General features: G+C 41.7%; 1 protein-coding gene across 3 annotated transcripts in view; it reads left to right on the forward strand.

Annotated features, from left to right (window-relative positions):
* The window catches only part of LOC106613924 (neuroligin-1), a 330,971-nt gene that overhangs the window by 114,697 nt on the left and 201,968 nt on the right, over positions 1 to 14,306 (forward strand). For 2 of the 3 annotated variants that reach the window (XM_045687594.1, XM_014216730.2), the window contains exons 3-4: positions 6,459 to 6,518; positions 9,738 to 9,890. In XM_045687594.1, coding sequence (XP_045543550.1) covers positions 6,459 to 6,518; positions 9,738 to 9,890 — 213 coding nt within the window. The remainder of the gene's footprint in view (positions 1 to 6,458; positions 6,519 to 9,737; positions 9,891 to 14,306) is intronic. The other variant, XM_014216732.2, reaches the window with a different exon arrangement.

The raw sequence follows: 14,306 nt of genomic DNA on the forward strand, positions 1-14,306 counted from the left end.
GGTTACAAATTATTTTTGAAGAAAGAAATGTTTGATGTCAGGTGTCACTGTGCCGATACAGTATCCTACTTGGATTCTCTCACTAGCATCTGCATGGAAGAGAGCAAACAGAAAAGATGGGGATGATGTGCAATACCAGTTAAATAGCTGAGTGCAACAGGGTTGAGTCCTGTATGACACAATTGACATAGTTCTCATATGTTACAAGCTGTACTGTATATGAAAGTGCGGGTTGGAAAATAAGCCTTAACTCCCATGGGAGTGTGCTCTAAATGCGTCTTGTTCAATTCTGTGGTAATCGGTCCTGTCAACGAAAGCTTCATCCTAGCCTCTCCCCCTCATCTTGTGCTTTAGCCGTCACACATTTTAGTACAGTATGTCTCCCTTCTATGAGGGTAGAGAATGCTCTCTCTCTCTCTGTCAGGTGTGACCAGTAGTAGGGTGCGTAGTTAGACAGTAGGACAGACAGGCTGCTGGGTTGGAACTGAAGGAAAATCAGGGCGGTTGCCGAGGCTTTTAGTTCCATATGGCATGGTTAGTTGCCTTGGGCTCGACATGTTAGCCTAGACGTGTGAGAAGCCTTGTCATAGGCAGGCAGGCAGCCAGGCAGGCAGCTGAGAGGGTCATCTGTTGTACACTATGTGTGTTCTGCAAAGCACATAGTAGTCACGTGGTCTTCTATACCCTTCCAATCTGTATAGTTTGCATCTACAGAGCCTCGAGAGCTGCATGCATAGCTGGCTTAAAGCGGCAATCAGCAGTTAAACAATAACAATGTTTTTCGCTAAAAAGCTGAGGGACAGAGTATAGGAAAGTATTCAGACCCCATGACCTTTTCCACATTTGGTTAGGTTACAGCCTTATTCTAAAATGTATATAAACATCTGCATCGATCTGCACACAGTACCCCATAATGATAAAGCAAAAACAGGTTTTTAGAAATGTGTGCTAATTTATTACAAATAAAAAACTGAAATATCACATTTACATAAGTATTCAGACCCTTTACTCAGTACTTTGTTGAAGCACCTTTGGCAGCGATTACAACCTTGAGTCTTCTTGGGCATGATGCTAAAAGCTTGGCACACCTGTATTGGGGGGGGGGGGGGGGTTTCCACATTCTTCTCTGCAGATCCTCTCAAGCTCTGTCAGGTTGAATGGGGAGCATTGCTGCACACCTATTTTCAGATTACTCCAGAGATGTTCGATCAGGTTCACATCCGGGCTCTGGCTGGGCCACTCAAGGACATTCAGAGACTTGTCCCAAAGCCACTCCTGCGATATCTTGGCTGTGTGCTTAAGGTTGTTGTCCTGTTGGAAGGTGAACCTTCGCCCCAGTCTGAGGTCCTGAGCCCTCTGGAGCAGGTTTTCATCAAGGATCTCTCTTTACTTTGCTCTGTTCATCTTTGCATCAATCCTGACTAGTCTCCCAGTCCCTGCCGCTGAAAAACATCCAGTTAAATCTTGGTTTCATCAGACCAGAGAATCTTGTTTCTCATGGTTTGAGAGTCTTTAGGTACCCTTTGGCAAAATCCAAGCGGGCTGTCATGTGCCTTTTACTGAGAAGTGGCTTCTGTCTGGCCACTCTACCATAAAGGCCTGATTGGTGGAGTGCTGCAGAGATGGTTGTCCTTCTGGAAGTTTCTCCCATCTCCACAGAGGAACTCTAGAGCTCTGTCTGAGGGACCATTGGACAATTCCTTCGACCTCATGGCTTGGTTTTTGATCTGACATGCACTGTCAACTGTGGGACCTTATATAGACAGGTGTGTGCCTTTCCAAATCATGTCCAATCAATTGAATTTACCACAGGTGGACTCCAATCAAGTTGTAGAAACATCTCAAGGATGATCAATGGAAACAGGATGCACCTGAGCTCAATTTCGAGTCTGATAGCAAAGGCTGAATACTTATGTAAATGATGTATTTCTAAAAACCTGTTTTGGCTTTGACATTATGGGGTATTGTGTGTAGATTGCTGAGGATTTGTATTTATTTAATCCATTTTAGAATAAGGCTGTAACATAACAAAATCTGGAAAAAGTAAATGGGTACTGTATGCACGCTAAAAACAAAAGGTTCCTGGAGTATCCTTTAGGGGTTCTTCAAGTTGAAACTTTGGGGGAACCCCTATAAGTTCTTCGAATAACCATTTAAAGGATCCTTGAAATACCTTTTGAATAACCTTTTGGGGTTCATTTGATGAACTGCCCCCCTCCCCTATTATTATTATTATTATTATTATTATTATTAATAATAAAAATATACATAACAATAACAACAATAACACCATATTTTAGTTTTCAGTGTTTATTGTTATTTTAGTGGCACAGCAGAATAAAAACAATCTAAAGATGAGGTAAACTCCCAGCAGAGCCCCAAGTTCTGGCGTGTTGATGTTAATGTATTGATGTTTTCCGTATCCATATCCAGAATGATTTTGCAGTGCATGGTGATCGAACAGGTTTCCTGTTAAATTCATCAGAGATGAAGTCTGTGAATCCACATTTTTTTAATTATACAGATGATTAACAAAACATGCACGACAGTATTCATACCTTGGTTTTTGTGGAAAATGTGAATGAACTGTTTTGATAATGGTTTTCATGCACATACCTTGTCCATAATGTAGAGGCCCATGGGATATTCATTGAAGAGGTAAGGGAGGAGGATGATAAATGTGATCTGCATAACATACCAATTGACATACCTTTGTGTATGCCTCCTCGTCTTTGTATACTTGCAGAAAAGGATGCAAAAGTGAGCCGTTCAGTCGTCTGCACCCAATACATCTTGCTGTCAACATATTCTTATAGCCTACATATTCTTACCTCTTTGTTGATTTGATATCCATTGAATTTTGTCCATTTTCTGTTTTAGAAAGATTTGCACAAATATGAAAAGATAGGTGGTATCACCATAAAACAATATCAATTTACATCATACAAGGGACAAACCTTCCCTTTAAACTGAGACCTTTACATTTTTCAGTTAAGTTCCTGCACCTGCTGTCCTTTGAAATTCAAATCCAAACGTTTCAGTTGGGCAGTTAGGTTCCTGCAAGAACCCCCACCAACTAACGAGGTTCCTCAATGAACCTATTGTGGGCAATTTTCAGTGCTTGGAACCTTAAGGTTCTTCGAAGTACTTTGAGGATCTTAGAAAAACCCTTATCGAACCCCTAATTTGTAGAGTGTGGATGCAAGGACTGACCATCCAGATATCAAAATGATAGTTTTAACCATGGTTTGAGGCAATACAGTGTTTACATTTACTTTGTTTACAAACATTGGCGTAAAACAAGCTTATATTTTGGGTTCTGATGGGGTTCGATAGTTGAACTAAGCTCATGGGGCATTTATAAGTTATATTCTTCAAGAATCAATGGGTCCATATCAATAATTTCTAAGTAAAATGTATGCACCAACTGCTGATTGCCCCTTTAATGATGAGTGCAGGTTGAGGTTACTATATTGTTTTAGAACGTTAATGCAGTCAAATCCTCCCCAGCCACACCTGTGAGCATTTGTTTTGCATCTGTGTTATTGTTACTGCTTTGAGAGTGTGAGTCAGTCAGTCAAAGAGCCAGCCTCTCTCTGTTATGTGCCTCTAACATTTGAATAGAGTAGGATGGCATTGCATCAAGTGCACAATACATGGGTGGATGTATTCAGTGGTGTCCTGTTCCTGAGTACCACCTGGTCCTGAGTCATTTATCAAAGAGATCCACAGAGCTGTGAGCCATGTAATTGGCTGTATAGCCATGCACACTGCACTACATGTGTCCCATGGGCACCAGGCTCATGACTCACTCAGCCCCTGGGAATGAGTTGTGCTGTTGGACTTGATTTGAAAGGTAAGTTCTTGTGTATTCTGCTCTTGATCAAAATGTTATGGCACAAACTGCATTGTATGAAATATTTCACCATGTAGGCTATATTTCACCATAGACATTCAGTCATTTATCAAAGGATGTGAAATATTTGTTCATGCAAGAATATGTTTTATAGCCAGTACTATCGAAGGTCAGTACTTAATCGCCAGATTCATTGGCTTTTGTATGTTAGAGAGCCCGTTGTTTTTATGGTCAAATCAATGATTGACTGAGTTGGTTTGTTTCCATTTGGATAGGCCTAAGATCCTTGACGAATGTGTCGTATGGATGCCCATGTGCACAATGTGAGATCAATTGAGTTCAAAGCATTAATGACCTAATCTGGTTGGAGCCTCAGGGTTCATAGTGCATTAAAGTGTTAAGGGCCAGGAGCCCTGGAGTCGGCCGCCTGATGCACGCCTCACCAGCCCACCTCTTTTTCTGCATTACAGAGTACTCAAGCGTGAAGTTGCACTTTATCAGTCAGAGATGAACACAAATCAATATCGGCACAACGAGGGATATGGAAATTCATTTGGAAGGGGTGTGTAAGAGCTAGGCTGCAGTAATAAATCAATTTATCATCTGACTGGGAGACAGCATTACTGGTGAGACAGACAGTGTGTGTGGGGGGGGGGGGGATACAGAGACAACGGCACAGGCAAACAGTTTGGCAGTTAGACAGGCAGAGAGGCAGAGTAAAGAGAGGGAGAGAAAGGTAAACCGAGGTAGAGGGAGAAAGAGAAAATAAATACTGGGAAAGGCAGAACAACAGAGAGTCTCCCTAATCAGTGCAGTGGAGCCAGGTGCGACACACAAGCGTTGAGGCTCGCAGTACTCCAAGGGGGTCAGAGGGGTTGAAAAGTCAGTGTGCAGGGCCTGGCCCTCAGTCACTTGGAGTTTAGGAGTGACGTGATGCTGACAGCATGCTGTCATGTTGACGTCCTGACTGATATGATCCAACCATCCCCTCAAGTTAGGGGACAGCCATGCACAGTCATGTCACAGGGCACTGCAGTACCTTGCTCCAGCATCTCCGTTCAGTTGCTTTATAACCCTTACCTTAGCCTATGAGAATGTGATGGTTTAATGATGTGTTCCGATAAGGTAGGCTACAGTGTACTTTACTCTAGCTGTTTTCATTTTTTGTCATGTATCTCACAAAATCAATCTCAGCAAGGCTGCAGGGTGAAACGGGATGTTTACGCCAAATGTTCTCTCCAGTGTTGAATGACCTCTGTTTTCTTCTCCAGAATGTTGCTACAAATTATAGAGGTGTCATGCCATTGCATACTGCTCTAGCGTTCTGGCTACAAGACATGAAGAAAATAAATGACTGGACTATTTTAATAGAATGAACAGAAAACAGAGCATTTCCATTTCCCCCTCCCATCCCTGCCTCTCATTGCTTCCCTGTTTTGGTTCTCCTGTACTGTATTGTCATGAAGGAGCATGATCATAAGCAGGATGAGTTTGAGTGATGTGTGTGAAGGCTTCTTTCATTGGTCATACTGTGTATCTCACTCTTTCATGTGCTGCTCTCTGCTTACTCATGCTTGATCTAGCTCGCATGTGTCTAGACTAGCGCTTTGTCAACATTGTGTGTCTGTGTGTGCCTGTCTGTCTTTCTGTGCCCCCCGTCTGTCTTTCTGTGTGCCTGTCTGTCTTTCTGTGTGCGTGTCTGTCTTTCTGTGCCCCCCGTCTGTCTTTCTGTGCCCCCCGTCTGTCTTTCTGTGCCCCCCGTCTGTCTTTCTGTGTGCCTGTCTGTCTTTCTGTGTGCCTGTGTGTCTTTCTGTGCCCCCGTCTGTCTTTCTGTATGCCTGTCTATCTGTTTGTCCATCTGTGTCGTGTTTATAGTACAGTCCATTGCTGTGGTCTTTGTGCTGTTACTCACTAAATTAATCGTGTCTTGGTTTATTCTGCTGCAGTCTGACCTATTTCCTGTTTTATTATTTTGCCAATGAGGGAGAATTAAGCAATTAACCTCTGTGTGTTTGGAGCCACTTAATACATTAACTTTTTCCATTTGCATTTTGGCACTCTGTGATCCTGCAATGAAATTACTTCATTTAGGTTCTATTTTACATATTTGCATAGTATGAGTCCACTAACGATTCAATCTGGAGTATTCTCTTTTAGCACATTAACATTCACAGACGTGGGCTACTTATTGGAACATAATGTTACAAGACACCCTCACAAACATCCATAACAATTATGCTTTTGTCTATTTACTTGAAATTGGGAAAGAGGGGTGAGAATGACATGAGGTAAAGCTGTGTTCTGAAAACACCCAATCTGTTTTACTGGGAACGACTTATCTTACATTCTTGAATCTTTTTGAAAGAAAGGGTCCTATTTTGAAGATCCTTCTTGTTTTGTTACAGTACTTTGTAACAAAAGTCTTACTATCTCATAGCTACCAAGCTCCACAAATGTGTATGATATTGTTTACATTCTTTCTCTTTCAGTAAAATTTTTCACAGGGAAAATCACTTAAGATTTCTTTCTCTTTTGAGCGTTTTTAAGGTTTGTGTGTTCTTGTACTATCTGTTTCCTCCATCTTCTCCATTCTTGATCCTAGGTCCCCTTACAAAGAAACACAATGATGATTTAGGTGATAATGACGGGGCGGAGGATGAAGGTATTTTTTGATGCCAAACTGATTTGCATGACAAGGAACCCTCCAATTTTTCCTCTTTGTTTTTTTTTTACATTTCTTGTCCTTTTTTTGAACGTGAAGATTTTTTTTCTCCGTAATTTTTGCTGGATGTGTTTTGTCTTTTTTGCTTGATGTTTTAAGAGTATGTTTAATGTCGCCCATCATTCCAGAGTACTTAATTGTTAATAATCTAACATAGGTTTTTGCTTGAATTCTTTTAACATTTTGTAAAAAAATAAATACATGTTGCATCCCATCTAAAAGAGAGTAACTATTAACCCTTCAATGAAATCGTAACACCTTTTGCATGATTTTTCACAACACTTTTCCTTTTCCAAAATAAAGTATACTATTCCAACCCTGGGGAATTGGATACCCTGATCAATCCTAACACATAAGTCACCTTTGTGTTATAAAAAAACTGTAAGTTTCCTATGCAACATGTATGGATGTTCCTGGATCGTTATGGGCAAAGACCTGTAACATATTGATCACAAAATCCCTTCCTAACGAGGCCTCTTCATCACTATTTTACGCAAATTCAAGTACATTATGGCACAGTTATGTAAACCTAGGAATCAAGGCCAAACGTTTAAATCGACAAATCTAAAATGGGCTTCTCACTGAAAGGTAACAGACTGAAGAAAGTACTCAAATAACCCCAAATTAAGTTATTCAAAAAGGAAGTGAGAAAGTTAACTTCCTACTTAATGACAGAACACAGTCTTAATAATGCACATCTCCTGTATAATCTGGTGAAATAAGCACCAATTACAGAAAACTAAACTAGGAATGCGGCAGCTATCTTTGATCTGCAGCAACTTGCGATTTCCTGAGTACACACATCAAAAGATTAGAGACACAAATATACAGTGAAATCCCAGCCAGCCTCTCGAGTATTCACTTGATAAAGAATCCAGGCCAGACTAATAATCCTCTCTAAGACAGAAGACAATATGCTGTTAAACCCAACGCATTGAGATGTGTGAATGAAATGGCCCAAGGACCGATCAGCTTGATATCTCACTGGCGGTGCTCTTTTGACATTTAACCTCTAGCCACAACAGAGATATGTAATCAAACAACAACAACAACAACACACTGCCATGGAACCTCAATGTCATGGAATGTAAGATGTGCAGTTCTCTGTAGGTGCCACTCCACCTGTGGATTTGTAATGGATGGAAAATGTTGTCCTCAGGAGGATTGTGACAGGGACATTCTCTTTATATTGTAGCTTGTTAGCAAGGCCATCCAGATTTGGCATTGGATGGAGATCCAGTGCAGTGCTTTTACAGCAAGTCTTCTGTGATGTGAGCGCCTGTATAGGAATGCACCTGTCCTCACTTACCTCTGTACCTTACCTCCAGCTAGGATTAGCCTAGCATGCCATGGTGTCCACGTAGGATGCATGACCGAACCCTATGATTAGTAGGCCCAGTTTAGAACAAATGGCTGAATTGCCATCTATTCTCAAAAGCCAGCACACACAATTCCCTGGCTTCTATTCCTCATTTATGGAGGTTTAAAATGGTTTGACCTCTGTCAGAGAAGCCTGGAATCCCTCCAAAGGATTTAGAATGTGCACTTGCTTTTTTGCCACTCACAAAGATGAAGTGAACACAAGAACAAACTGCATAAAGGACTGCGAATGACATGAATGATGTAATGGACATCCTGACAGACACTACAGCCATAACCCTCTGTGACCAGATGTGTGTCACTTTAATCTGCTGCTGGCACCCGCACAAGAGCCAGAGGGGGGCAAGACATGCACTGTATGAATCTTTCACATGAACGCATGCATTGACATAGACAGACAGACATGCAATCTTTCCAGTTAGTCTTCATTCCTAGTTTTATTTTACATATTTAATCATTTACCTTGCTGTTATGTTTGTAACTATATGGAGAGATCAGGTATTACTCTCCTGTCTCAATGCTGCGCTAGTTTACACACTTTTGTGAATCCAGCTGCTCTTCTGTCATTCAATTAATTAATCAAAGTGAATGGAAGATGTTAGGATTCTGATGCGCAATTTCTGAAAATAATTTAGATTTGATCTCTCTCTTTACAGTATCTCCCACTCTTTCCCTATTTCTCTCCCCCCTCTCTTGTTCTCTCTTTCTTTCACCACTAACTTGTGCTTTTTCACACACACACACACACACACACACACACACACACACACACACACACACACACACACACACACACACACACACACTCAGCAGCTGCTCAGTCCTAATCAATATTATAGAATCCTACTGAAGACGTGAGGATTAGAGGTGCCCTGGCATTTTCTTCCCTCTCTACTCCTCTGTAGGAGCCCGCTTTCACTGGAAATGTAAGAAAGAGAGCAAAGGAAAGAGAAAGACAGAGTGGGAGGAAGAAAATCAACTAAAAGAACAGAGATGGGCTTGGATTTTGCAAATACAGCCTCATGTTTTGCCATAAAGACATTTTGGAAGATGCCATTCTACTTTCTTTACTATTTAATTACTTTCCTTAGCTCTGAGACCTCCTGCAAGTGTCCCCTAACACCAAACATCGATAAGATATTGAACATGAATGTGGATATTTTGCACCCAAGATGAAACGCCCGTCTCCTTTGTGGAATATAAAAGTAATCAGAAGCCTATTTTTTTGTATCCTCCCTATCCCCCATTTAATTCAAACCCAGCGGCCAAACTAGATGCCCTCCCTCAAAGACAGCATCAATTGAGTTGATGTCATTATGCAAAGTTCAGTAAGCGTAACACTTTGTTAAAGGGAAACGTTGGATGTCTGAAATTGAATTAAAAACTTTTCTTGAAGAATGTTAATCATTAAAACATTTAGGTTCAATCTTGTTTATTAGATTCTACGTTACTGATAAAACAAGCTACCTGTGCCGCTTAAATTGAAATGTCAGTTTTAATCTCTACACTTCTTTAATGCTGACAGTTTATTGGCCCCCCAAAAATAAGAGCCCATAAAATTTCCTGAAACAAAAACAAGATTAATATGGAATTGTCAATCACCAGGAACATGTCATACTTGTCACATATGAAATGAACGGTCTCACGTGCAAAGCAGAAATTGTCTCAAAGCAAAGTCAATGTGTCCGAAATTATGAGAAAACCAAAGCGTCCACAATTTAGATTGCATCTCCAGCTGTCATTTTAATTTGTCCTTTAATCATTTCCTTCCCCTTGCAGACATCCGTGAAAGCGGTAGCCCCAAGCCAGTGATGGTATTTATCCATGGGGGATCCTACATGGAGGGCACTGGGAATATGTTTGACGGCAGCATCTTGGCAAGTTACGGCAATGTTATCGTCATCACAGTGAACTACCGGCTTGGAGTATTAGGTAAGGTTTTCCAGCTTTTGTCCTTATCACTAATCCCCCAACACTAGCTACCTATATACATACTGGACAGTAGGCGCCCATCAATGCTTTTTCTTTGCCTTGGGGGGACAGTGTGAAACAGAGTGAAACGGAGGTGCTATGGTTTCACCCTCAATGAGATTATGCTGTCATTTGTTTTCATGAATATCCTTATTCTCGCTTCATATGGTGATTTACCCCTCCTGAAAAGCATCAAGGCTTTAATGCACACAACTCTGTGGCAATATCCTCCTTTCACTCACACCAGCAGTAATATGTGTCAAAGGAAACCGAGCTTGGAGGCACAAGAATTAAGATGATAGTAAATATGGGGGATAATTATAACCATGAATACTTTATGACCAGCCCCCAGCATGAGCCCCAGCATTTGTCCCCATAAAACGACTATTTCCAAATTGATTTCTCTCCATAACAAGTCTTTATTTGTACAAATTATGAATATTAGAAAACGTGATATGTCAGATGTTTTTATTGTGAACAATTTGGCAACAACTTGAATGCCTCCTGAATTTAAACTAGCAATGATAATGATTGGAATTTTAAAACATTAGGCCTGATTCCTCTGGACTGGTTTCATGTTTATAGTGTTCATGTGAAGATTTAAAAGCACCAGTTTTGGTGATGATCAGGTAAGTGGTGTGGCTGTGTTTTCACTAATGCTGGTTCCCCTGTCAAGCTAAGAAGCTGTGGTTTGGCACTACAGGAAAAATGGGAGCATATTTAATCAGATGTATCTTTTTAGCATCACAAAGAGTCTTGTTGACATTTTCCTCAGTGTTTGTATTTACCCCTGTGGCGGTGGGGTAAGCGGATCAAACCACTCAGCTCTGCTGAATGAGATGAGAGCAGAGTAACGTTACAGGAGCAAGCAGATGCTGTGTGATGTGTGACAAGCCTGCGCTCTGCTCATCTGACCAGCCAATCAAGGGCTTGTCTAACAAGGCCCAGAAGTGCCTTGGCCTCTGTGGCCCTTTTGTAGTGAGGACTGTGTGTGAATGTGCAATAGGAAGTAACAGAGGGGCCCTGTCATCGTGCCCCTTCATCTCGTGTGTGTGTGTGTGTGTGTGTGTGTGTGTGTGTGTGTGTGTGTGTGTGTGTGTGTGTGTGTGTGTGTGTGTGTGTGTGTGTGTGTGTGTGTGTGTGAGACGAGGAAAGGCTATTTAACCAACGCTGCTACTCCTCCTAATTAACCTGACAATTAGAGGAGAGCAGAAAAGAAGACGAGAGAGAACGGGAGAAAGAGAGCGAGAGAGAGAAAGACTGGGAGAGAGAATGCTAGTGGTGCTTTTCTCTCCCACTAATGATCCAGCCAACATTATTGCACCTTTTGGGTTCCTGGTCTTTTTTTTGGCACCTGATGATTTGTTTTTCTTTGTCAGGGAAGGCATGCAGAGTCATAAGGAGCCCGAAATATGCAGAGTGGCTGACGTGAGCTTTATTTATCGGTTTGGGTGTAGCACGGGATGGATTTGGCCAGGGGCCGTTTCTCGGCCTGCCTCCGTGTGTGTGTGTGGAGATGTGTCAGGTTTTTGTAGGACGCCTTAATAGAATAATGGAACTCTGCTGTCAGCGCATCATTATCAGAATTGCTCTGAATTTATGGGCCGAATCATACTCATCATGGACTCCTGTATAAAACCACAGTCTGGCCGCGCTTCAACTCACATAAGACCTATTTAAAACACAGCCCTGTGCACTGTAGTGTTGGCATGAACCTTATGGCCTCAACACATTCTCTGGTCCAATCCATCGTTTACAATCCTTTGAATTCCAGGATTGTAGAAGCTCACAAATATGACCTTTTAGTAGTTAAAGCCAAGGCTAATAAAGGAGTTAATAACATGTCTAAATCAGGATGGCTTTTATTGTCCTTAATGACTCCCTGTATCAGAACCCAGCTGGCCTTGAAAGCATCTGTTGATCTCCCAACAGTAGGTAGAGCAACAGAGGAAAGTGATCTATCACTGCTGTCTGGGCATTAGCCAGGTAAACAGCCCAGGTTCCACTGCTCCTCCTATGCTAGGCCTGCAGCACGCAGCATGTCAGCGACCAGGCAGGGCTCCGGGAGCAGATGCAGCCAGCCATGTTCTTCCCATTGTTTACCCTTTCAACAACCGCTGCCTTTTGTTCTTGCTGAAATAATTGGTTCTGCAGTTTTTTATTTAATCATTGCATGTGGCCCAGTGTTGAGGATTATTGTTTTTCATGCTTATTTATTTATTCTCCCTGAAACAAATACCGCAGATAATTTGTTTCATTAGTCTGCGTCTCTTTCCTTTCTGTTGCTTCACGGCTGGCCTGCCCATTGGCCCGACTAACATGTTAGCTGCTGGCCTCAGTCTCTGACTGGTAACCCTGGGCTTGCCTAAGGATCTTTAAGAGGGACATGGAAAGTGTCTGACCCCATTTCTATGAGCAATGCGTCTTGGGAGATGCTTCATTTGAGTGTGTTTATTAATATGCGTTTAGCGGTTCTTCAGGATTGCCCTCTCTCTCTACAAATGCTACATGTATACAGTGTCTTAGATCTTGAGTGGATATTATATACTATTGTACAGTGGCAGTTACTGCTGTTTAAGATGAGGGAGGACGATTTGTTTTCATGAGCATGGCCTTATTTCTATTACAGCATAATGGGTGACAGTCAACACATGAATCATCCTCTTATCATATCATCATTCTGAACAGTCGTAACCTCCTTGCATCTGCAAAAACCCCAGCCTTACTTATGATTCAGTATGTCACAAATTGCTTTAAATATTTATTTACTAGCTAACTAAATGATAACACAGGATAAACATACATACTTAATACATTAGAAACAGGTCCCTAGCGACTGACACAATATGGCGGCTTGTTACAAAGGAGATGGAGAGAGAAAGAGACACTTATCGTTGGTACATTTTAGGAACTACTCTCACAGTAATCATATACTTTGCACACAAACCGCCGCTCGTTTGGAGTAAGAAATCAAGCATTTATTTACGTGTGAATGCTTTCGTTCGCCATTTATCTGTCGGAACCAGGCCTTCTTAGGAAGGGTGTTAGGCCTTTCCGCAGCACGCTTGTATGGCTCTGATTGTCCCAAAGGGCCCCCCCCCCCCCAATCTTCTACTGTTGTTCACTTTGGAAGATGCTCCTTGGAAGATAGGCTAGCCAGCCGTGTCGACGGTACCCATTGGTGATGAGAGTAGTAGAATAGGATGGTTTGAAGAGTAGTAGAATGGTCCCACTTAAATTAGCTTTTCTAGATGCTGTACTTAGGACAGCTAATCAGCCGTACCAGTGAATGTCTGGGAGGTGACGTTATTGTCTCTACCTCTTGTTGAGATTTCACAGTTCGAACTACTTTGGATGCGAGCTGCAGCTCAACTCCTCTCTGGTTTGACATGGTAATTTTTAACCCATCATTTCATACAGTTCTTCAAAAGGGGTGGTTCGTGAGGCTGACACGCTCTCTGACCTCACTCAAAGGGGCGGTGACTACTTGCTTGTACAAAGTTATAGAAACAATTTCCTCTTATAGTTTCATATCCCGCTCTTACCAAAAACACTTTCATAATCTTTCATATTTCATGCACAACGTCAAGCATGGAAACTTCGTACATATAGTTGTTATGCTTTCCTGTGGGTGAGAGAGGGTCTGGTTGAAATCATCCATTGCCAAGCTGATCTGACCAATTTGGATCCTCACAGGACAGTCATGACACTAGCCTATGAATTAAAGTTTATAACGTAGGTGCACACAGGTTGAGTGACAAATTTGTGATGACAGACAGTGAACCATGGCCAGGCAGTGACATTCAATACCGCCTTGCACACTCTTGCCGGCATCTAGCTTATATAGAATGTAATCATTAGTCCAACAGTTGCAAACAAGAGTTTCTATTGGACAAATTCAAGTATGTTTATCCCCGTTTTCCGTTTGTGAAACATTTTTCAACAGTATCGGTGGAATGAATACACCGCTGATCACGTGTAAACACACAGCCATGTCATAATCCTTCTCACATCTATGTGCTCTCTTCCTCTCACCTCTTCCAATCGCTTGTGGACTTCAATGCAAAATACATCAGTTGTACAGTATATGACTAGGTGGAAAAACCTTTCCAAGACAAACCGCTACACACAGCCTACATTGTTATCACCATATTAGCTAAAGTAACATCCTAGTCAACATAGCTAATAAACTCTGCAAAAAAAGAAACGTCCTCTCACTGTCAACTGCGTTTATTTTCATCAAAATTAACATGTGTAAATATTTGTATGAACAAGACATGTGACTAACAGAAATTGAATGATGTGTCCCTGGACAAAGTGGGGGTCAAAATCAAAAGTAACAGTCAGTATCTGGTGTGGCCCCCAGCTACATCTCCT

This window comes from Salmo salar, chromosome ssa10 (genome assembly GCF_905237065.1).
Source record: "Salmo salar chromosome ssa10, Ssal_v3.1, whole genome shotgun sequence".
NCBI classification, from domain to species: Eukaryota; Metazoa; Chordata; class Actinopteri; order Salmoniformes; family Salmonidae; genus Salmo; species Salmo salar.